Here is a 25,197-nt window from a genome sequence, read left to right on the forward strand (position 1 = left end):
GACTTCTGTTGCCTCTTTCTGAATTTGTCTTGCTTCTTTCTGAGCTTTTCTATCTTGTTCTTCACATGTCCTACTTAGCATTTAAAAAACCTTTGAAATTCACTGAAAAAACCACAGGTTTCAGGGACGTTATAGTTAGTTGGACATTTCACTCGTTCAAAACCAGAGAAATTCAGCCACTATAGTTAGTTCAGCTAACTATAACTTGCGCCCCCGCAATGCACTGATGACGTCACATATTACATTATTCATGACATAATCAGTGAAATCACTGATGACATCACTGGTGACATCTCAAATGAAATCACTGATGACATTACTGATGACATCATCCACGTGATAATCTGATGCTCCTCCTCATACCCTAATATAACATTTGATACACCCACTCTAAAATACAGACCACCATTTTTGAAACCTTAGACACACCAATACCAATTAGTACATACCCACTCACTAATTCCTAGGTCTATACACACATCCACTCATTCATCCATACTGTCCCTCATACATGCAGTCAACCATCAATACAGCATTGTCATATGCACTCACATATCTATACCGACACTCGCACACCGCCACTCATCCATTGAGTTACTCACACACCTAGTCAGTCATGCAAAGAATCAATCACACTGCCATTTACTCATCTCTACAGTTATACACACACCACCTCACTTATTCAAACATATACTAACACACACTTACACTCTTATACAATACTAAAACAAGCACACACTGATCTATACAGCCACTCTCACAATCGCTTACTCTCACATATAGTCATTTATACACCCCAACACTCACATATACTGCCTTTCACATATGCAGTTACTCACACATGTACCACTGAGGCATCCATTCACTCACCAACACATCCATATACACACTCACCCACCCATACAGCCCTTCACAGATGCACTCTTGAACCCATACACCCAGTGAATCATCCACTCACACATCTATGCAGAGAGTCACAACACAGACACTCAGGCACCCATACAGATACTCAGTCAACCAATCAATCACCCATATAGATCCTCATTTAGCTACTCACCAACCCATGCAACCGCTTACACACCAACTGACAAACTAAACTGTGTGAATGTCTGTATCAGTCACTAACCCATGCATTCAGTAAGACACATTAATTACTCACTGAAACAGTCAGTCACACACCTACTAAATCATCCATCCAGACATTTATACACCCACTCATTCTTCAATACACCTTGCCATATATATAAAACATATTTAAACTTTATAGAAACACACAGTCACTGGATGATGCCATCGGTGATGTCATCAGTGATGTCACTGACCATGTCATGAATGATGATTTAATGTGTGACGTCATCAACAGTGCATTGAGGGTGCGCAAGTTATAGTTAGCTGAACTAACTATAACAGCTGCATTTCTCTAGTTTTATATGAGGGAAATGTCCAACTAACTATAACGTCCCTGAAACCTGTTGTTTTTTTAGTGAAATAAACTAAAATTACACAGCAGCGTGGATTGCGAGTCTCGTCTTTCCTGTGGGATACTACACTGACAGGGAATCCTTCGCTCATTCATATATATATATATATATATATATATATATATATATATATATATATATATATATATATTGCGCTCGTCAAATCCCGGCAAACAATCCCCAGGAAAGAAAACAGCACTCGGGAGGTTCCTTCACACGGAGTGGTTTATTCACTCGCTAGCTACACCACAGACGCGTTTCGGCAATTTGCCTTCATCAGTGTGTGAATGCACACAACCAACCAGGTACATATATTATGTTAAACATTCAAATTCTGTAAAATGCACACCCCTCAATGAGCATAGACAGAGGACTACATTCTTCCCCACAATTGCGGACTCCATCTTGTAATGGTCAAAATCTGCCATGTACAGCACTCATCATAGATATAATGAGACATTACCAAACCTATAGATAGGTCAACGCACTATAGTGGAGAAGGTGACAAACATCTCTGTGCTAAAAATGCATTTGAGAAATAGAGCCGTGGATCGGCAATTATCCTCTCAAATTTAATCCAGCTCAGTGGGGGTGGGTTCAGCTCGTGTATTTACATGAATGTGTAACAAAATAAAATAAAAGGAATCTATGTTAGCGTGTATAAACTAAGAAAAAGTCAACAAAGGAAAAAGACCATGCGCCATATCCAAGTAGACCAAAATGCACAGTCATGTTAGGAATCAAAGAGCCCTTTGAACCTACGAGTTATCATACAGTTGCTATAGACCAGAGTTCTCATTCATGTGCCTAACTTCAGTGTGGCAACAACTCTCCAATCTTGGTTATCAATTGTCTAGGTGCATACAATATATACAGTGTATTCAGTTCATGCAGTTAATCCACAAAAAGTACAACAAACAGAGGTCAGTCCTATACGGAGACTAATAAACAGTACACACATCATTTGCCTAGATGGACTACCATCTCCTCTCCGCTATTCATACCCTTAGGCCACTTTGTGGAAAGATCTATAATATAGCGTGATTCAAGCCTTCGTAGTCGTCGTAGGCTATCTCCTCCCCTCACGTTATGTCTGATGGTATCAAGGCCAAAATATTGTAGCTTGCTACGGTCTCTATTATGTTTCTCGGCAAAATGCCGGGCAACTGGATAGGAGGGATCGGCCTTGTCGATCGCCCTTAGATGTTCCAGGATCCGTAGTTTTAGCATATTTATGGTACTCCCTATATAACGGAGGCCACACGGGCAGGTCAAACAATATACCGCAAGGGGTGTACTACAAGTAATAAAGTGCTTAATCCGCAGCTTCTTACCAGTCTCGGGCACCTCGATGGAGAGCACCCTCTTGCTTCCTGCGCAGGCCTTGCATTTGCCGCAAGGGTAAAACCCACTCATAGTCCTTAGGGTATTGCTTTTCGGAAGAGGTTTCTCCAAATGACTAGTCACCAGGTGATCCCCAAGAGATCTGGCTTTGCTAAAGGTGACAAGCGGGTGGGTAGGTAGATAATCCTTAAGTGTGGTATCTGTTTTGAGAATGTGCCAGTTTCTGCGGAGCATTGCCCTCAAATCCTCAGCTCCAGCAGAAAAAGGGGTTATTAATCTGAATTTTCCACTGTCAATGGGTGATGTCTTTAGGTCCTTACTCATAGTGGATCTAGGTGTCAGTAAGGAAATAAACTAGTGAAATAAACTAAAATTACACAGCAGCGTGGATTGCGAGTCTCGTCTTTCCTGTGGGATACTACACTGACAGGGAATCCTTCGCTCATATATATATTTATATATATATATATATATATATATATATATATATATATATATATTCACTGAAAAAACCATAGGTTATAGACCATATATAGTTAGGAATTAGCATTTACAAAACCTTGAAAATTCACTGAAAAAACCATAGGTTATAGACCATATATAGTTAGGAATTAGCATTTAAAAAACCTTATTTTACTCACACAAAACCATTGAAATTCCATATATAGTTAGTTGCACTAACTATATATCGCGCACCTGCAATCCACTGCTGATCATGTCACATATTACATCATTCATGACATGGTCAGTGACATCACTGATGACATCACTGATGACATCTCAAATGACATCACTGATGACATCACTGATGACATCTCATTTGACATCATTCTTGTGCTAATACGATAAACCTCTTCAGACTCTAATATAACCTTAGATACACTCAGTGTATACAGACACTCACACACTTCCACTCATCCATGGAGTTACTCACACACCCAGTCAGTCATGCAAAGAAACAATCTCATCTCCATTTCTTCAACTATACAGTTAAACACACCTTACTTATTGAAACATATACTAACACATATTTACTCTCTTATACAATCCCTGATACAAGTTCACAATGATCGATACAACCACTCACTCATTCGGTGGCTCTCATGCACAGTTATTTATATATGCCAACTCTCACATGTACTGTGTTTTACATATGTACTTACTATGACATGTAGCATTGAGATATCCATACACTCATGCACACAGTCAACTGCCCATGTAGCTGTTTCCACATGCACTCTTGAACTCATACACCTAGTGAATAAACTGTTCACACATCTATGCATAGAGTCACACACCTTCCAGCCACCCCCACACAAACTCAATCTCCCATAGAAATACTTGGGCAAGCAATTAATAACACATATAGCCTCTCGTATAGCTAATGATCAACACATGCAGCAGTTTACAGAACAACAGACATAATGATGCACAAATTAAGACAGTTTAGTCACTAACCCATGCATTCAGTGAGACACATTTAATCACTCACTCATACAGTCAGTCACGCACCTACTAAATCCTTCATCCAGACACTTATACATCCACTCATTCTTCAATATGTAAGATATATTTTAACTTTACAGAAACATACAGTCACTGGATGTTGTCATCAGTGATGTCATCAGTGATGTCATTTGAGATGTCATCAGTGATGTCATCAGTGATGTCACTGACCATGTCATGAATGATGTAATATGTGACATGATCAGCAGTGGATTGCAGGTGCGCGATATATAGTTAGTGCAACTAACTATATATGGAATTTCAATGGTTTTGTGTGAGTAAAATAAGGTTTTTTAAATGCTAATTCCTAACTATATATGGTCTATAACCTATGGTTTTTTCAGTGAATTTTCAAGGTTTTGTAAATGCTAATTCCTAACTATATATGGTCTATAACCTATGGTTTTTTCAGTGAATTTCAATGGTTTTTTAATAGCAAATATCATAAGCTGTCGAATGTCAAGTACGTGGTAAGTGAAAACATTTTCGTGTTTATGCACACTGATCTGCTTTGAATGGTGCCCCCCCCCCTCATTTCTATTAGGAGTACTCTCTCTTTGCAGATAGTGAAAGGTAGTTAACGCAGGTCTTTGCCCCCATTGTAATCCGTCGTGCCTGCTTCTCTCTCCATTTGATTGATTGTTATCCAAGTATTTACTGTTTTAGAATTAGTTCTCTTTGGTTCATTCTCTATTTACAAACAAACACAGAGTCGCAATACTCTGTTCAGTCTTTGCAGATAACGAAAAATCGTGTAAAAAAAAAAGAAAAGGAATCGAGCAAAATCAGTAGGCCACTAATGGGATCTCTTTTTGACCTCGCTAAAATAGAAACATTAGGAACAACCCCTCATGACAAATACAAAACTAGTGAGATGAACTGAACTCCACACAATGATGGCTGCAAAACAACTCGGCTCCGCCACCCACCCCGCCCAAAATAACGATAAAGAACGGCTGCCATGATTGGTTGCGGAATGACCACGACGGAGCTACGAAATGGTGCTGCTCTCATGCTAACCCCAGCTTTAGTCTGAAACATCCAGAAACACTGTAGACTACCAATTCGATCAGTTCCGGTAGCCCCCCAATGTAACCCGGTAGAGAAGAACTAGCTCTCCCCTCTTTGACTGATGGTTCTTGTTGCCTGTCCCTTCTGTTGTCATTTAACAGAACTATTTAGCCTGCTGAAAGGGGTTGTGTTCCGACCGCTGGTTGGTGGAGACATTTTGACTATATTCTGTACCTGCGTTGTCGCGTAATGCGTCATATGACGCGCCGCGTTAGCGCATCCGGAAGTCATCCGGGGCGCGCAGCGCGTAACATAAGCATAACAAGTCATGTGACTTGTTAATAAAACTTTTCATTGGTTCATTTTACTTTTCTTATTGTAATGATGAAAGGCTTGGTCATATGACCTAAAAATTACGCTTTTCATTACTTCCGAACATTATTTTTTCTTAAATATATGTTATAATGTTCCAGGCTAATGTACTTTCCCGGAAATTTTACAACTGTCCTGCAAGTAAAATATATTCTTTTTTCGAGAAAAAGAGCGTTTCTTCGTCCCATGACGGAGCCGTTGAGCAAAAGAGGGTCGACCTGCTGTCTTAGTCGCCGATACGCCTGAATATGAGATTCTTATCGATCACTTTATGTTGCAGGAATAGAAAACACAACAGCCCTTGACCATTTATCTTTACTGCGTTCCTTCGTATTATACCTTTTACCCTTCATGTAATTGGTCTGCTTTATTTCACTTGCCTTTTAATGATTCTAAAACAGTCACTATTATTAAAAACTTTACCAATGTATATACTACTACCATGTTTTCTTTTAAAAACCTTTATTGAGAAAATTTCATTATACAAATACGAGCCTATAACCACGTGGGCCTGCCACAGAGCAAACTGTAATCGTATATGATGAATAGACATTTACACTGTAGAGGAACGTAACGGGCGGGCCATTAGGTTGCAAGAACTAAGGTGTCTAACAGTTACGGAATCGGTGGACGTACATTTTATAATTAAAATACGACAGGGCCAGTTACAATAAAATTATCTAGATATACATTTGCGGGCAAGTACCATGGGTGACGTTAATTCGAACTTTCAACAGTACAGTAATCAATAACACATCAGAACTTAATATCAATAGGGATGTCGAAATATTCAATCAATTCTCGTCCCCGCCCGCCATGTGCTTCAAAACTGCATACGTATCTCGTGATTTCAAGGTTCTGCAACCAGTACACAACAAGGAGTTACGAGTCCCATTTATTCTGGCGCCATTTTGGGCGAGGACGGGCAGGTCCAGGATATAGTCAAAATGTCTCTACCAACCATCGACTATGATGATCTTCATATGCTGTATTTATTAGAGTAACACTCATCTGTCCACATGAAATTAATTTGCCACAATCTAAACATGTCATTTTAATCTTTCCAAAGTTCTTCTAAATATTTGGGACCGTTTCCCTTGCCTCTGAAGCTCTCAGTGCCACTTCTTTGATGAATGTACTAGCAGGTCAGGGGTTCTCCTCCAAATCTCTCTTTTATGCAGCACTATAATTAATTGGTGCCACCTCTCCATATGACGATGCATGGTATAGTTACCACAACTATATTTTTTTTCGGTTCCTCTGGAGAGTTCATCGTGGCAGATGAAGCGTGTAACGTACCGGGCATTTACCTTTTTTTGCATGTACAGGAAAGGAAAAAAAAATCGAGCGTCCGAGTTCTAAGGTGTCCCAGGGCCATTTTGGTGGACCAGGCCCAAATCCAAAGAACAGCCATCTCACAGGCTAATGGGGCGACCCACGCCGAGTTTCAGCATTGTAGTATGACCACACAAGTACAGCAACTTGCTAGACATCACCTCGGTGCCATCCGGATCTCGGCGCCCCACTGCAGATGAAGTGCCTCTCAACTATGAAACCACCACGGTGACATCCGGATCTTGGCGCGTTGTGCTGCCTTCGGCCTATTCGCACATCGGTCCGCTACTGACGCCATCTCACAGGCTAATGGGGCGACCCACGCCGAGTTTCAGCATTGTAGGATGACCACACCAGTACAGCAACTTGCTAGACATCACCTCGGTGCCATCCGGATCTCGGCGCCCCACTGCAGATGAAGTGCCTCTCAACTATGAAACCACCACGGTGACATCCGGATCTTGGCGCGTTGTGCTGCCTTCGGCCTATTCGCACATCGGTCCGCTACTGACGCCATCTCACAGGCTAATGGGGCGACCCACGCCGAGTTTCAGCATTGTAGGATGACCACACCAGTACAGCAACTTGCTAGACATCACCTCAGTGCCATCCGAATCTTGGCATCTCAACGCCTAGTGGTATCTTCCATACAAAAAATATTGTTACGCTGCCTTTGGCCCCATTCGCACATCAGTCCGCAACTTAGACACCACCTCGGTGCCATCCGGATCTTGGAATGTCAGCACCTTTTGGTGTCTTCTCGTCAGAAAATATTGTTGCGCTGCCTTTGGCCCCATTCGCACATCAGTCCGCTACTGACGCCATCTCACAGGCTAATGGGGCGCCCCACGCCGACTTTCAGCATTGTAGAATAACCACACCAGTACAGCAACTTGCTAGACATCACCTCGGTGCCATCCGGATCTCGGCGCCCCACTGCAGATGAAGTGCCTCTCAACTATGAAACCACCACGGTGACATCCGGATCTTGGCGCGTTGTGCTGCCTTCGGCCTATTCGCACATCGGTCCGCTACTGACGCCATCTCACAGGCTAATGGGGCGACCCACGCCGAGTTTCAGCATTGTAGGATGACCACACCAACTTGCTAGACATCACCTCAGTGCCATCCGAATCTTGGCATCTCAACGCCTAGTGGTATCTTCCATACAAAAAATATTGTTACGCTGCCTTTGGCCCCATTCGCACATCAGTCCGCAACTTAGACATCACCTCGGTGCCATCCGGATCTTGGCATCTCAGCGCCTTGTGGTGTCAGTCAGAAAATATTGTTGTGCTGCCTTCGGCCTATTCGCACATCGGTCCGCTACTGACGCCATCTCACAGGCCAACGGGGCGCCCCACGCCGACTTTCAGCATTGTAGGATGGCCACACCAGTGCGGCAACTTGCTACACACCACCTCGGTGCCATCCGGATCTTGGCATCTCAGCGCCTTGTGGTGTCTTCTACTCCGGAAATATAGTAGAAAATATTGTTGCGCTGCCTTTGGCCCCATTCACACATCAGTCCGCTACTGACACCATCTCACAGGCCAACGGGGCGCCCCACGCCGACTTTCAGCATTGTAGGATGGCCACACCAGTGCGGCAACTTGCTACACACCACCTCGGTGCCATCCGGATCTTGGCGCGTAGTGAAGCTGCAGCAGCTGCAAATAAGCTTCAGACAGTGTTACAACCGCTGCTCAGAACTCTCAACTATGACACCACCTCGGTGCCATCCGGATCTTGGCGCGTTGTATTGCCTTCGGCCTATTCGCACATCGGTCCGCTACTGACGCCGCCTCACGTGCCAACGTATTTTCTCCGCATTTTATACCCTATGCCGCATAACAGGTCATGTGACTTGTTTATAAAACTTTTCATTGGTTCATTTTACTTTTGGTTTCCTAATGATGGAAGGCTTGATCATATGACCTAAAAACAACACTTTTCATTGGATGAAAACTTTTTTTTTCCCCCAAACGATGAAAGCCCCACCTTGTTTCTGGATGTTTCAGACTAAACTGGCGTCACCATGAGAGCACCACCATCTCGTAGCTCCGTCGTGGTCATTCCGCGAGCAATCATGGCAGCCGCTCCCCACCAGAAGCCTGCAGGAGTCGGGGCCCCCAAAACTTTTGATGAATTCTCAAGGCGGAGGGGACGCTTTCGAGAATGGGGTCCAAGACCTAGCAGACAAGCGTCCGATTTCCAAGGTGTCCCAGGGCCATTTCAGTGGACCACGCCCAAAAAGGAAAGAGCCTGCCGCCATTTTGAGAGTCCTGTGGCAGCCGCCTATCGCTGCACCGCAAGAGTGGGCGCAACTCAGCTGAATGGCGGATTTTGACACAGTGGACCAAAAGCGGACGGAATGGCAACTGAAACGGTAAAGGGGCGCCCCACTAAAACAGATGAGACTCCACCTGGAGAGGCCCGTTCACGCCGCCTCCCCCGGGGCGCTCCACGCCGTTATTCGGAGCAGCATTGTAGGATACCAAAACCAGTGCGGCAACTTACTGGACATCACCTTGGTGCCATCGTTCTGCTGCCTTGGAACTATTCGCACAACAGTTTGCTACTGATGACCCACCCCCCGCGACGCCCCACGCCGTTATTTGCTGGGTGGCAACTTACTAGACATCACTTTCGTGTCATCTAGATTTCGGCGCGTTCTGCTGCCTTGGAACTATTCGCACAACAGTTTGCTACTGATGACCCACCCCCCGCGACGCCCCACGCCGGAAATCTGGACGTTGTGCTGCGTTGGGACTATTCGCACAGCCGACCGCTACTTCGTTGTTTTTCTCTAAAAATGTTTATATGTTATTACTATTTTTGTTTTCTTGTATATATTTATAAATTATTAAAGTTTTATAATCTTACTACTTTGTCGGAGTGCTATATATTTTTAATGTGACACATAATTGTAAAAACTTTGATGTACAAAGAGTCATCCCTGGAATCTTCCGCTTCACGCTCGGTCCCCTCCCCAATCACAATACAGGATGGTTTTCAGATAATAGCAACGCTTCTGCTGTGACGGATCTCATCGAGTGTGGGCCTTGATCTACTATAACTCCTTTGAAGAGGGGTGATTCTTTACAGCTGTGGCCATAAACTACATCTGCAGGGCTAGCTGATAGCCTAGGACCGGCCTGGACAATCGGACACAGAGGAAAAGGAGTGTCAGAGGGTGCGGTAGTGAATAGGGCGAAAGGGAGGTGTCGGGCGGGCACAGGGTGTGATTCTCAGGGAAGAGCAGCGCAGATGGGGGGAGGTTTATTACCCATGCATAAGACAGAGAGCGGGGGTGACCACTGCCTGGGTGAGATGCTTGCGAGGGTGGGGAGCCATGCTAAGGATCGACAGCGTGCACAGAGTGGGTCTGGTCAAGGCATCTAAAATGGCTGCCGTGCACGACAAAAGTGTGGCATTTGAAAAAAGACAAGATGGCGCACACAATGTTTTTCAACAATTCCTGATTTCCTTCGAATCGAACGTTAACAGACGTTGGGGCATATTACCAAAGTTAAGCGATATTTATCCCTAACGATGCATTGCAAAGATTTTTTTACCGTCAGAAATTATCGCAGATAAACCTTGCTATTATCAAGGTTTATCGCAAATACGATAAAAAACGAGCGCAATGCATTAATATCGCTGAAAACTCCGCGATATTCATGCATTACCGAGCTAATGCTCTTAGCCATGTTATCCACCTCCCATTGGATAACATGGCTAAGAACTGCTCAGGGCAGCTGTTACTTTTTGGAGATATTCGCGCTTATCTCGAATATTTCCAAAAGTTGATAATAGGAGATAGCGATGTTAGCGACTGTTTCCAGTCGCTAACATCTTGGCATGCCCACTTTGCATGTCATTAGTGATAAATATCACTCACATGCAAAGTGGGACCCAAGATGGTCGCTATCTCCTACTAGCCGTCGCTAACTGGTGTTAGCAACACCTAGGTAATACAGATATAATTTTATCTCCGCGAAGCGGAGCGCTGTTACAGATATATATCTTGTTTTTGAACGTTAATTTCTCAAAATGCACTGAAGCACATATATTGAGACATAGCAAAGGCACATCGGGCTACCAGTCCCTAATATTTTACCAAGTTTCGTGCAAATCCATTCAGCCGTTCGATTATTATTATTATTTTTTTTTTTTGCCCCGCGGGGCCCTTTTAAAACCTCCACATCAAACCTAGGGGGTCAGCGAGGATCTACTATGCCCCCTTATGGTCATTTGCCCCTTCGCTTTGGCCTCCTCTTGTCTCTCGATCCTACCGAGAGACAAGATGGCGGCCGCTACGTACTGTTTGGAATGTTTACAGACACCGGAGAGCCAATCAGCTTCGCTTCGCAAAGCTCCGTAACGCGAAAAGTACGCGAAGCGGTGCGCTGTTACAGATATATATCTTTTTTTGAACGTTAATTTCTCAAAATCCACTGAAGCACATATATTGAGACCTAGCAAAGGCACATCGGGCTACCAGTCCCTACAATTTTGCCAAGTTTCGTGCAAATCCATTCAGCCGTTCGATTATTATTATTATTATTTTTTTTTGCCCCGCGGGGCCCTTTTAAAACCTCCACATCAAACCTAGGGGGTCAGCGAGGATCTACTATGCCCCCTTATAGTTATTTCCCCCTTTGTTTTGACCTCCTCTTGTCTCTCGATCCTACCGAGAGACAAGATGGCGGCCGCTACGGACTGTTTGGAATGTTGACAGACGCCGGAGAACCAATCAGCTTCGCTTCACAAAGCTCCGTTGCGCGAAAAGTCCGCGAACCAGTGCGCTGCCTGGTCCGCGCTTACAGATATATATCTTTTTTTAAACGTTAATTTCTCAAAATCCACTGGAGCACATATATTGAGACCTACAAAAGGCACATCGGGCTACCAGTCCCTACAATTTTGCCAAGTTTCGTGCAAATCCATTCAGCCGTTCGGGCTAAAAGTGAGGCCAACCGCCCTATGGAAAACTCAATGTTAAAAACACGTTTTGGGACCCCCCTTTTTTCTCGGCCCCCACTGGACGAACCCCCCCCAAATTTTCAAGGGCTGCTCAGAAACAAAATGTGCCATTTTCCTGGAAATTTCAGCCAATTCCGTCCACAAACGCCAAAGTTATTAGACATAGAATTTTCAAAAAACCCATAGAGAAAAAATCCTAACTATATATACCTACTGGCGACCGCCAGTAGGTAATATATAATATATATATATATATATGTATATATATATACATATATATATACATATATATATATATATATATATATATATATATATATATATATATATATATATATATATATATATATATATATATATATATATATATATATATATATATACACATGTTATGCTATGGCAAAATGTATGGTTCCCTCTGTGTCAAGGGCAAATTCAGCATGTAACAAAGGAGCCACCAAGGCACTAATAGGCAACATTCGATTATTGGACATATGTAAGCACCTCCTTGGTCTCACATTGACACATTAACCAAACATCACATTGTGGATATATTGCATGCCAAGCAGCTTAGCTGAAACGAATTGTATTAAAAACATTATTTCACACATGTTCAATTCTTGCTCACTAGGCACCACTTTAACTGGGAGGCACTGCTTTTTAGTCTGTTACAAGCATGTGATCTACATATATATATACATGTGCTGCAAACTGAAAACCTTGCTTATCTGTCACTATTGGTATGCAGCCTGTTGTACTGTAGATTCAACGGTGCCCATCCCACCTCCTCAAATGTGAGCTCATATATCATATGTGATTAACAAAATATTCTTCATTAGATGGGCTTACAGTCTATAAACATCTTACTGCTTCATAAATCCACTCTCACACTCACCGATTGGGGTAAGATAAAAAGAATCTGTGGTGAGTTCTGGTCCATTTTTTGGTTTCAGGGGAAGAGATGTTACAAGTCACCTGAAAAACAAACCTCTTCTTTCAAAGCAAAATAACTTGTAATGATTTGAGCTGAACACCAGATGGCAGGAGTATGCAAAGCATGTTCATGTACAGCACTGCAGGCTTCATACCAATTATTACTGTGAAGGTTTTCTGAACCCCGAATTTCGCCATTTATTCCTCTGTATCCTGATCAAATATGAAGTTATACCTTTGCACAGATTGAGAGATAAAGTGATACCACATCTCACAGATGCTAAATGTAGCTTGTTCAGATCTTTCGATATGTTTAGTTCTTTGACATTTTGCTAGCTTAAATGCTTTCTTTGCCTTCTGGATCAAAGGCTTGCAGCTCCGCATCTAAATCTGTAGGCTAATACTACTTACTGGTTCAAATTGCTTCTCTAGTTATGTTCCCACTGTAGTTCAACATACTAGGGGTTTTCAGATCCTCAGTGTATTTGAGTGGACAGTTTTTAAAATGAAACCAAAACATTTGGGGGCATATTTACTAATTTTCACACAACGCACGGCAGCAAGCAAAGTTGCTCTGCTGTGTTGAGGGGAATGAAGACAGAAATGCACCACATCTACTAAGATGCAGCCCATTTCCGCTTTCTACTAGTGCTGTCTAGTGCCAAAGCAGGCCCTCTTGCACCATGGTGCAAGTGTGCCTGCTTTACAGGCAGAATTTATTTTATGCAGCAAAAGACCCCTTCCTGCCCAAAAACAATCCTTAGCCGTAATATCATCTTCCCATGTGTTCTGGAGATTGCAACACACATGAAAAGAGGAAATAACAAGGAGAAATACAAATATTTCTCCTTGTTATGCCTGGTTCAGCAAGTCGTAGTGTTTTAATTCAATCCCAGCTTTACTAGTTTTAGAAAATCTTGGAATGCCACAAAAACTATAGGTGGATGCATAGAAATGCCCACGCTACACCCATGGAATGCCTCCCTGATGCAAAATAATGCAAGACAGCGCTATGCTCTGCGTTGTGTTACTTTGTAATTACCAAACCATGCAAAGTGGCTTTGCGTGGCTTAGTACATCTCTAAAATGATTTTGTTTCGAGACTGCACCACAAAAGTCACACAGCCCTGATGCAAAATCCTAGTAAATCTGCCCTTTGGTGTTGGTGCCACCTTGTTCACACTGCATTGTATTTGGTCAAAGGCCACAGTTTGCTCCTCATAATCATTACTTGAAGTGGAGCCCATGGTAGTTATCCCATGGTGCTATGCCTGAGACTTGGAATCTCCACATTAAGGTGAAAAATTGAACCCCTGCATGCTGTCTCCATTATAAAAGATCAGAAAATGTGGGGCATTTTGCAATTCATCAGGCTTCATCTGAAACTCTTTTCAGGAAGAATGTAGAAACCTTGCTTTTGGGTCCAGTTGACATATGGTTCAGTATGTTGGGTGGTCTTTTTCTTGGGATTTAGAATCCTAGCGCTGGGATACTTCATATGAAGTAGGTATGCACTCTACAAATCTCATTATTATTACTATTATTGTTACTAATATTAAGTTTGGCATGGCAACATGGTGCACCTATCATCTCTATGTGATTTCTGAAGATAGATTTACAAAGCGGGTATATTTGTTTGTAAATTACTTAACTAATGGTTGGCATGGCAATCCAGGAATGAACAGACTCTGCATCTGAAAGATTAGTCTTTGTTACTGTTTAATGAGATACCTTTGTTAGGAATGTAGTCTGTGCATTTTTAAATCCAATTTGTATATATGTTTCTGCATGATTACAAATGCCCAATACATTTAAATTAATCAAATTGTTCTTTATTGTGTTTTTTACATGATTACATTATTTAATTTTTCGATCAAAGGGACTTCATATCATGTTAGAAACATCACAGCCGGATTCAGCTTCCGCAAAGCCTACAGTTTCTAGTAGTCAGCGGGCAAACTCTTTTGATGGCAGTGGGTCCTCCCAGACGTCCCAGTTCAGACGCACCTCTCATGCCAGGTAAAGATTTCCTTCTTACCTGTTAACAAGAAAGGTAGAAATCATTTAGAATAATTCATGCTCGTGCTTTGTCTGCTGCTGCCCTGTATGTCTTTTTTCAAGTTTTTCTAATACATTAACAACACATATAGCTCACTCAAGGCCATCAGGGAGATTTATGAGCATTTAAGGGATTTGGGGCACGGACATGATTTTGGGCCTCTATTGAAAGCAATAGGGTCTAATTTAGAGGAGGTTGGTAATGGGATATGGGTGCTTATGAGATTTCCACAAAAATTGCCAAAGCATTAGGGTCTAATTTAGAGGAGCTTGGTAATGGAATATGGGTGCTAATGAGATTTCCACAAAAATTGCCAACAATCCTATCCACACCACTCTGCAATATTCTGTCTTTTGATGAAGATGGTCTTCCTGATGACAGACTCTGCAAGATGCACCATCGGGGACCCCATGTTCCTGGTGCAGAGATTACAGAAAATGATGATGCACCAGTTGCCCAATTTGAAGTTGGAGGTTCACCGTCACTAATGGCAGCGTCTCCTCCATGCAGGACAACTATGCACCCCATGACTGTCTTGCACTAAACTGCATGCAAGTGTCCCTTATGTGCTTAGAGAAAACTCCCTGCCAATCAAGGACACTTGTCATGTAGATAATAAAAATGTACCCCCAATTTGAGTATACATTTCTATTATCCACGAGTTGTGGCAGCAGTTCCACTGTGGCACCTGGTCCACGGTTGATTTGCTGTGACACTTATACCCCCAAAAAGCCTCTGCCAAAGTGCCCGAAGCAACCTTGTGGTTTCAGGGAAACAGATGTTGTGAGAAAGTTCTGAAATGTTATATGACATACCGTTTTGCATCATATGTAATTTCATTAAAGCCCCGGGATCCTGGAACATTCAGTCATTTATTGTTCGAGGTGCTCTGGATGTTAGCCTCACCTAGAGCTTTACTACCCTTGGTCCCAAGACTTGTGGAGGAAAAACTTTTCACCCGAACCACTACAAAGACTGCTACTCTGAGGCTTCTTAAAAATACAAGTTACCAGCTCAAGATCTTATGCACCAGATTTTGTAATTGTGTCTGCAGTTAGGAACTAACTGGCATTTGCCCCGGAAAACTCAGTTCGTTCTGAGTTGGGGTAATAAGCTGATAAATGCTAGGGTTAATAAGAATAGTACCATTGCAGCATCAGTGTTTAAAGTGACTAGCACAAGAGCTCTACTTGGAAGATGCAATAGACGGATGTGGAATCCCTACAAAGCTCCACAGACAATCATCCTGGAGAAAGGAAACTTGATGTTATGGAGCATAGCAAGAAGGAATGCTGTGTTCCAATCAAATCATAAGTATCTCAGTGAATTTCGGGAAGCTCTGGCTATCTCTGAATTCTGTCTTGGAATGTCACTTACATGATCTTCCCGATTCATCCTAACATCTTTAAAGTCACACACCTAGCTAAAAATATGAAACTTTTCACTAGCCAAGTTTTGTTTGTTCTCATACCAAGAATAAAATATAGTGCATGAAAAATGAGGAAGACATTTTGAAAGTTGTTGGCTTGAGGAGAATAAGGACATTTTCATGTCCCAGTACCACCTCAGAGACTGCAGAGACCACTCAAGGCAGAGGGTTCAGTCTCCTGAAGGACCAATGGAAACCCAGTCACAAGGTAAGTTGAAATCATTTCACCAGAGGAGTACATCTAGAGGTCAACAACAGCAGCATCACCTGTTCTATTCTGCTAAAACGCCATCCCATACTAGTCAATTACTGCCTCACTTCCTCTTCTCTGTGCCTCACTTCCACTTCACTGTGCATCACTCATCTATGACAAAGGGATCTTGAACATGACTCAGCAAGGATACGATCAGATGCGAGTCAACACCACCATCCATTCCTCTGAAATCTTCACCAAAACAGTAACTGTGTTTGTTAAGGAGGAAAGCTTCAATGTTCTTACAAAAACAAGAAATAGAGCCTGGTTCTTCCTTTCAAAGAGGAAAAGTCTGGTCAAATGGGACATCAAGAAGGAAACGTTTTGAATTCTAGCATGTCATCACATTGTTTCACAGCTTCACAAAGGGGACTGTAGACCTTGGGTAAACTTACACTTTTGTTGTAATCTTACTATTTTTTTGCTATTTAGAAACTACAAATTTAGGGGCATATTTACAAGGGAAGTGGCGGAGTGAGACGTTAGCCTTCCTGGCTTAACGCCGCACTCCACCACTTCAGAAACGCAGGGCTGCACAATATTTACAAGAATATGGTGCAGTCCTGCATTTACCCCTGTACTGGTGCTAAACTTAGTATCCTAGTGGCACTCTTGCACCATAGTGCAAGGGTGTCTGCGTTGAGGGGAAGATTGTTGATGTGCAGGATGGTCCCCCTTCTTAAAATGTCGTTTTGTACCTTCTATGTGTGCTGCTTAATGCAGCAAACATAGAAGTTGCAAAACAGCATTTTTTTTAAATGATTATTCTCCAGTATTGGAGTGTCTTTCATGGATTCACATGCCTAAATCATTCCCCTTTGTTGGAGTGGGAGTCCCACGGTACATAAAAAAGCAATAATATGCATATAATACCCAAAAACCTTGGTAATAACCAACCAGGAAGTAAAGTAACCCTAAGCTACAGGAGTAAAAACTCCCACACTCATGACTATCCTAGTCATTTTGTATAGGCCAAACTGCAGCAAATAAGGTGACAGCACCCACCAGAATGTTCTCCCAAGAGGCTCAGGCTCTCAGATTTTCTTCTACACTTCGTGTGAAGGGAGTCTTTCTGAGCTCTGCTCAGTACTTCTCAACTTGTTTACCTACTTTAAAGATGTCATCTTCTAAATCTCTCTTCAGGCCTTGTGAATCTTTTGGGAAGCTTAGGTTTTTTAAAGAAGATACTCACAAGAAATGCATTTATTGCCTGCATCCAGACCATGAGGTAAAGGATTGTAAGATCTGCAGAACTTTTCCTCGGAAGACCCTCAGAGACAGGGTCTGCTTCTTGCATAGTATTATCAGCTGCTACGAGTTCAGCTGCTACCCTAGCTATTTCTCTTTCTTCTTCAGTGTCTGACATTCTACTGTCAGGAAGGTTATTTTGTTTGTTTGCAGATCAGGTTTCTTATGGAAACAAAGATTAGATGCACAATATTTTGGAACAGTGTATCCTTCAACGTTGACTAAACCAAGAACCATACATAGGAGTTTCCTCCTGCGAGGTTTGGCGGATCTGACCTTTCACCCACTCCAGACGTCTTTGGAGTATAATGGGAAAAAAGGGGTCTGAGTGAAAAAGCACGACTGAGTTACTCTAATGTCTTGCGTTAGTTTTATCGCCTTTCCAAACGTTTGGGCGCCATGTAGTGTAGTTCCTATTATCCCAATAGGGTCTGCGCATTGGAATAATACCTTCAATAGTATAGGCCTAGACCAGACGTTAACTAGGTCTTCTATTGTCGATATTAGACTTAAAGTTTTGGGTTTGCCAGCTAGCTCAGAGTTCACTAGAAACTTTCTCGAATAGGCAAGGAGGAGTTGAACCTCCCTGGATAGACAAGAAGGGATTTAGTTTCTGACAACCATAGAACATGACAACTTTGCTCTCCCCTAATCAAGAGTGTATCTCTAGAGTCGTGTGAAAACAAAAGACAACTTATTTTACTCAGTCAGTACGTGCATTCTTAGTCTCACCAGATTGTAGAGAAAAGGAAGAGACGGGCGTGTTCAATAAAAGATGTTATTTATTGATCAGTCTCTTTTCTCATACAAGAGAAATGGATCGATATTATTGCAATACTTATGGTTAAGTAAAGTGCATACAATAAAAGCAGAAGTATAAAATAATACTGTAAAAACATTTATATGGTTTCTAAGCCATAAGGTGGTTTAAAATGGATAAAATAGATACATACACATATACATTTGACTAATCGTACTCAACTGGTGTTTCTAACTACGCCTACCCCGGTGTACCTGACCTAAGCCTAATACGTGGGCGGGAATAGAAAGTAGCAGTTTAAGTTAAGTTTGTTTTGCCAAGTGACTGACTCAAGAATTCTCTGCAAGGGGTTATTCAGTTCTGTACCTGGAATCTAGGATGAATGAGGGATGGTATCTCTCGTCTCTGGTCTCGATATTCCAGGCTGCCTGCGAGGGCTACCCGGAAGCGCCGGAGCTGGATTTCTCGGCAGGAGAAAGCAGCGTCTCGTTCTCAGCGCGTCAGGAAGGCGGGGCTGCGCCAGCGGGGTCTGCTCTGCTCTGGGCTTCACCCAGTAGGTCCTAATTTTTTGTAAAAAACCCCTTCTTTTAGGTCTGAATTGAACCGACCCAACTGGGTTGATATCCACATATTCTCTGACGCCGCCCAACTACGAAGCGGAAACGGTAAACCCGGTAATTCTAGTCCCCTTAATTGTTCTTCTTTAACCTGTTATTCGCCTCTTATGATAAAGATATCTTCTTATAGGCATCAGCTATATCGGAAGCCTATTGCTCATTTGAAGTGTCTTCAGCCACGCCCGGCCAACCTTGCCTCGCTTGTGGTAATCAGTTTTTTATATTAAGGTCCGACTCACATCCTTGCGACCTTCTGGCCAACACTCCCTCACCATGACAATTTTTCACAAAACACCATACATCTCACCACCGAGCACTACTTTTTATTAAGCAAATGCGGTATGCCCTACTATCACTCGGTCTTCTTCACTCCAAATACGAGCACAAAAGCACCCGTGCCCTTTGGAACAAGCAACTGCATGTGCACGTGTTGCATTCTGCATGTCAAGAGTGGTCACTGACTAGCTTCTTTTAATCCTCACTATGTAACGAACTGATGAAGAATCTTCTTTCCCCTTTTTTTCCTTCCTGTTTAAACCCTACAGGCTCACTCGACCAATCAGGCAAAGTCAATTATAGTCCTGAAGATGATCCCACTATACTGTAGGAGATAGGGATCGAAACGTTCGTCGACTGTTTTGCAGTACTGCTCGTTTCATGATTCATAATTTAGACGGCAGTTACTGTGGGTTTGTGCTTATTCAAAAATTGTTTGCATTGTATTATAAGCCACCCTGCTCTCCTTGTTTGCCTGTAAACTCTTTTTCTTTTTCCCTTGTATTGTTTTCTTCTGACTAGGTACAGGCTTGTGCCCAGTTACCAATGTGCGACTTGTCTCGCCCAATTCTGCCTATACTAAAAATTGCTTTCCAAATAAACGCTTCTAGGTCCGGCTGGACATTGAAGAAGAAAAACACAGCCTTTATCTCGAGCCTGTGTAAATTATTTCTCTAAGTATTACTTAAAAACCTAGGACCTTTGTTAAATAAAAATAGGCTGCGCTGGGCTTCGGCAAGTCTGGCTGCTCCGATCTCGTCACCACCGCGTGTGTTTGCTTAAGGCAATACCGGTAATATTTATACCTGTAAGGTGCCGAGATTGACGTAAGGATGGACATAGATACGTCAATAAGGATGTCATACGACTTGGTCGTTAGCACATTCTTTTGCTGAAGTTCTCGATGAAATCAAAACAATGGCCGCAGGGTTTTTCCCAGGTTGTCATAGGTTTGATTTGTTTTGAGAACTCCGTATGCCTTATCAGGGGCTGGAGAAATATCGCTTGTCTAATTAGATGGCAAGCGTTATGACCTAATCAGATAACACGTTCCTGTGCCGTAGTGTGGCTTAATCAGATAACGGTTTCTGCATCATGGGATGGCTGCTAGTTAACTTGTTAACCAGAACAGGGTCAGGAATAGGGGGATCGATACAGAACCTATAAGAATACATCACAATCTTCTCCTGTGGCTTCAGAAGGTCAAGGACCAGGACAACCCTCTATCTGAGGTAGGAAGTGTGGCTTCGGGGTCAACTATGTCCTCTAGAAAGAGGAAGATTGAGGAAGAGGTATCTCCTCCTGGGGCTAAGGTGTCAAGAAAAGCTCAATCCACCAATGATTCTAGCTTGCCTTTCTCCTCTACCGCAAAAAAGGCTTCTCCACCTTCAAGATCTGAACTTAGTACGCCCCTGAGAAAGTCTGGAAAGTCTTTGTCATCAAAAAGACCTGATCACCATCTCTGACGTTTCCTCAACGTCGACTTTCACCTCTTCTTCACCGAGACCTAAAATGATAATGTCTTCGGCTTCTCCCCCGTTGGCGCTGGTCTCAGTTTCAATTCGACCCATCTCGTCGACGAAGATAATGCCTTCAATTGTCGACGCGCCTTCATCTACGAAGAGTAAGAAGGTCCCGTCGATGAGCGCATTGTCGACGAAGAGCACCTCGACAGCGACTAGCCTGTCAACGAAAGTCACCCCGTCGACGGATTCCTCATCGACGAAGATCACCTTGCCGTCGACGACCCCACCGTAGACGACATTTCCATCGTCGTCGACGGCCGTATCGTCGACGAAGACTGCCTCGTCGTTGAAGACATCGTCGATGAAGATTGCCTCGTCGCTGAAAGCATCGTCGATGGTGATTGCCCCGCCGATGAAGTCCACTGTTTCATCGGTGGCCACAGTCCATACACCATCTCCGTCGACGGCACCGTCAAAGGTTCGTCCATCAACGCCTCTTCTTTCATCGTGTAGAGAACTACAGGTTTGGTCTGCTGCACCATCTGCCTCATTTGCTTCGCCGTTTACAGCGGCTTCTTTACTGGAAAGACGGGGCTCTTCCTTAGCGGCTCTCTCCCCATTGAAGTTGCCTGAACAACTTTTAGATGAAGAAGAGGACGAAGAACAGTCTGATGTGGATGAGAGGTTCAGCGCAGCCAGAAGTCCATCTGAGCTACTTATAAAGTTTCAAGCTGAAGATCATGAGGAAGAGCAGTTTCCTGAACCTACGAGTCAGGTGCCTGCCACGTTGCCTACAGCACAGATGCCGTTAGCTCTCCTCAACAACTTGTAGTATATGTTGGACGACTACTATCGCCAATTTCCTCCATCTGAATCGTCAGGGTCGGTCCCTTCAACGCCCATGCCGCCAGCACCTGCATCAACGTTGAGACCCCCAAGGCAATCTTCTCCAATATCAATACCTGAAATACACAGTTCCACCTTCTCCGGCACAATCCCACCATACTCAGGAGGCTGTAACCACTGATGACAACAGGGAAGAAGGAGAAGTGGATGATAAATCTGTACTGTCAGAGTGGGATGACTACCAGATGCAAACCCCATCACCTACTGCACCTCATACCGCAGACTCTCCGCCTGTAGCTATTGGAGGATTCCATCTCATAATGGAAAGAGCAACAAAAAGGTTCCTAATCTCTATGGAAACGAAACAGGATGACTGTTTCTTATATGATTATAAAGATCAGCCTCAAAGACAGTTGAAGACGATTCCAATAATAGACTTTATCTGGAAGGAGGGACTTAAAAGCATGTCAACTCCAAATTCTTTACCTGCAGTCTTACTACGTGTAGACAAAAAGTGTAAGGCACCTCTCACCTCACCTGCATGCCTTATATGGTAATCAAAGACAGAGTCAGTGGTCACCCAAGCGGCCCAGAGACGGGCAAGGAACCCATCTTCCCAAGTAACCGCTCCACCTGACAGGGATGGCAGACGCCTGGACTCCATTGGCTATAGCTGCAACTACTGTCCGTGCTGCAAACTCCCTAGCAATATTGGGGAGATATGATAGACAAATGTGGTCGGATATCTCACCATATATGGAAAAGATTCCGAAGCCTAAAAGATCAGAAGCTAAGAAAATATTGCATGAAGGAGAGTGCACGTCTGCAGAGATGATTGACGCAGCAGTAGATGTGGTATCTACAGGCTTCCGGCAGTTGGCGGGGACAGCAGTGCTGAGGAGGCAGGGTTGGCTGAAGTCAACATCCTTTCGCCAGGAGGTCCAAGCTAAGATCATCGATATGCCTTATGATGAGAGTTTCTCTTTGGCCAGCATATTGATGAGGCCCTGCAGGCCATAAAGAAGGATACAGAAACTGCAAGGTCGCTGGGAAGCCTGCAGTTTTGTAAATCGTTCTTTCGCGGTGCCAAAGGACGTGGATCTTTTTCCAGTAGAGGCTGCTACTCTCAGCAACGCTCGTACCAGTCCTCACAAGGTAACCAGCGGTATCAACCGTATGAACAACAAACATACGGACAGCAAGGGAACAATTAATCGTCAAAAAAAGGAAGCCTTCTTACCAGGGACGGGATTCCTCCAGAAAGCAATGAGACGTACCACCTGCCACCACCTCTGCCCATCCCAAGGTCAAAAGTTGGAGGGAGTATATCCAATTTCTTCTTGAATTGGTCCAAAATTACTACAGACAGGTGGGTCCTGGATGCAGTGGCCAGGGGCCACGCTTTCGAATTCGTCAAAACCCCTCCAAATTCTCCTCCAAAAGGTCCACCACCAGCTCACCTCAAGGAGCTGTTCTCCCAGATAAATGTAATGATTCGGAAAGGAGCAATCGAAAAAGTTCCTCAGTTGCAAAAAGGAAGAGGATTCTATTCGAGGTTCTTCCTCATATGCAAGAAGTCAGGAGAATGGCGCCCTATCCTCAACCTGCGTGCCCTCAACAAGTACCTCAAGAAATTCTCCTTCTGGATGTCAACACTTCAAGAAATCCTCCAGCTTCTTTCCAAAGGGGATCACATGGTCCCCCTCGACCTTCAGGATGCTTATTTTCATGTACCAATCCTTCCCAAGCACATGAAGCTCTTAAGATTCAGAGTGGCTGGCAGGGATTTTCAATTCAAGGTTCTCCCATTTGGACTTTGTTCCGCGCCCCGTGTGTTCCGGAAAATGATAGCTCCAGTAGCGGCGCATCTTCACTTGGAAGGCATTGAAATGTTTCCATACTTGGAACATTGCCTTATCAAGGCCAATTCTTTAGGAGCAGCAAGAGTGCATGTTCAAAGATGCCTGACACTTTTCCAATCTCTGGGTCTCTCAATCAATCTAGAAAAATCCCATCTAACACCGTCACAAAGAAAGTCGTTTCTGGGAGCCACACTTGACACTCGGCTCACTCAGGCTTTTGTCTCAAACAAAGAGAGTACCTTTTAGTTAGGATGTTCAAATCCTTTCTAGGGATGATCTCATCCTGCATCCCTCTGATACCCAACTGTCATCTCCAAATGAGACCTTTACAAGAGGAACTCAGCCTCCAATGGGTGCAGGTTTCGGGGTCGTTCGACGACAGGATCAGCATAACTTACTGTATGAAAGAAGCCTTTCAGTGGTGGATTCAAAAGAAAAACTTGCAAGAACGATGTACATTCCTGACGGAAGTGCCAAGTTAATCCACGGATGCTTCCCTTGAAGGATGGGGGCACACCTTCAGGGAATGACTGTCAACTGGAAGTGGAATACACAGCAAAAGAAATGGCACATAAATCTGCTAGAGCTGAGAGCTATTTTTCTGGTCTTGAAGTCCTTTCGAGCAGTAATAAAGGGGTCCACAGTTCTAATCAGGACAGACAATACAACAAGTATGCATTACTTAAACAAGCAGGGGGGGTACAAAATTGGCCTTTCTTCCTCAGCAAGCCCAGGAGATTTGGGATTTGGCTCTGGATCACAAGATAAATCTTTCAGCAGTTCACATTCCAGGGATGTCCAATGTGCTAGTGGATTCTCTCAGCAGATCTGCAATATCCAATCACGAAAGGGAGATCCATCAACCGACTCTGGACCGAGTCTTTCGAGAGTGGGGTCACCCCGACCTAGACTTGTTTGCAACAATTCAGAACCGAAAATGCCCACACTTTGCAAGCTGGATTCCCCACAGGGACTCATGCGCGGATGCGCTTTCGATGAACTGGTCTCAGATATATGCATACACCTTTCCTCCGATTCCTTTGGTTCCCAGAGTCATCCGGAAAATGAAGAGGCAGCCGTGTCGCCTCATTCTCAATGCGCCCAGGTGGCCTCGCCAATATTGGTTCACCGAGCTTCTACTTCTCTCGGAGTGAGATCCCATTCAGCTTCCATCAATACCGAATCTTCTGACAATGCAAGGGGGTCAAATTTGTCACCCGGACCCAGCTTTCTTGAAATTAGCAACTTGGCTCCTCAACACGTTGAATTCGCCCATCTAGATATTCCTGAGGATTGTCAAGAGGTTTTGGCCAATGCTAGAGCGCCTGCCACTATTAAGACATACAAACTTAAATGGAAAAGGTTCTGTACCTGGTGTCATTCTGCCAATTTACACCCAATTCCTGCTAA

General features: G+C 43.5%; 1 protein-coding gene across 1 annotated transcript in view; it reads left to right on the plus strand.

Annotated features, from left to right (window-relative positions):
* UNC80 (unc-80 subunit of NALCN channel complex) overlaps positions 1-25,197 on the plus strand; it is a 2,761,828-nt gene that overhangs the window by 418,647 nt on the left and 2,317,984 nt on the right. The window contains exon 7 of the mRNA XM_078680564.1: positions 14,851-14,990. Within this exon, the coding sequence (XP_078536690.1) occupies positions 14,851-14,990 (140 nt within the window). The remainder of the gene's footprint in view (positions 1-14,850; positions 14,991-25,197) is intronic.

The sequence above is a fragment of the Lissotriton helveticus genome, chromosome 3_1 (assembly GCF_964261635.1).
Source record: "Lissotriton helveticus chromosome 3_1, aLisHel1.1, whole genome shotgun sequence".
In the NCBI taxonomy this organism is placed as follows: Eukaryota; Metazoa; Chordata; class Amphibia; order Caudata; family Salamandridae; genus Lissotriton; species Lissotriton helveticus.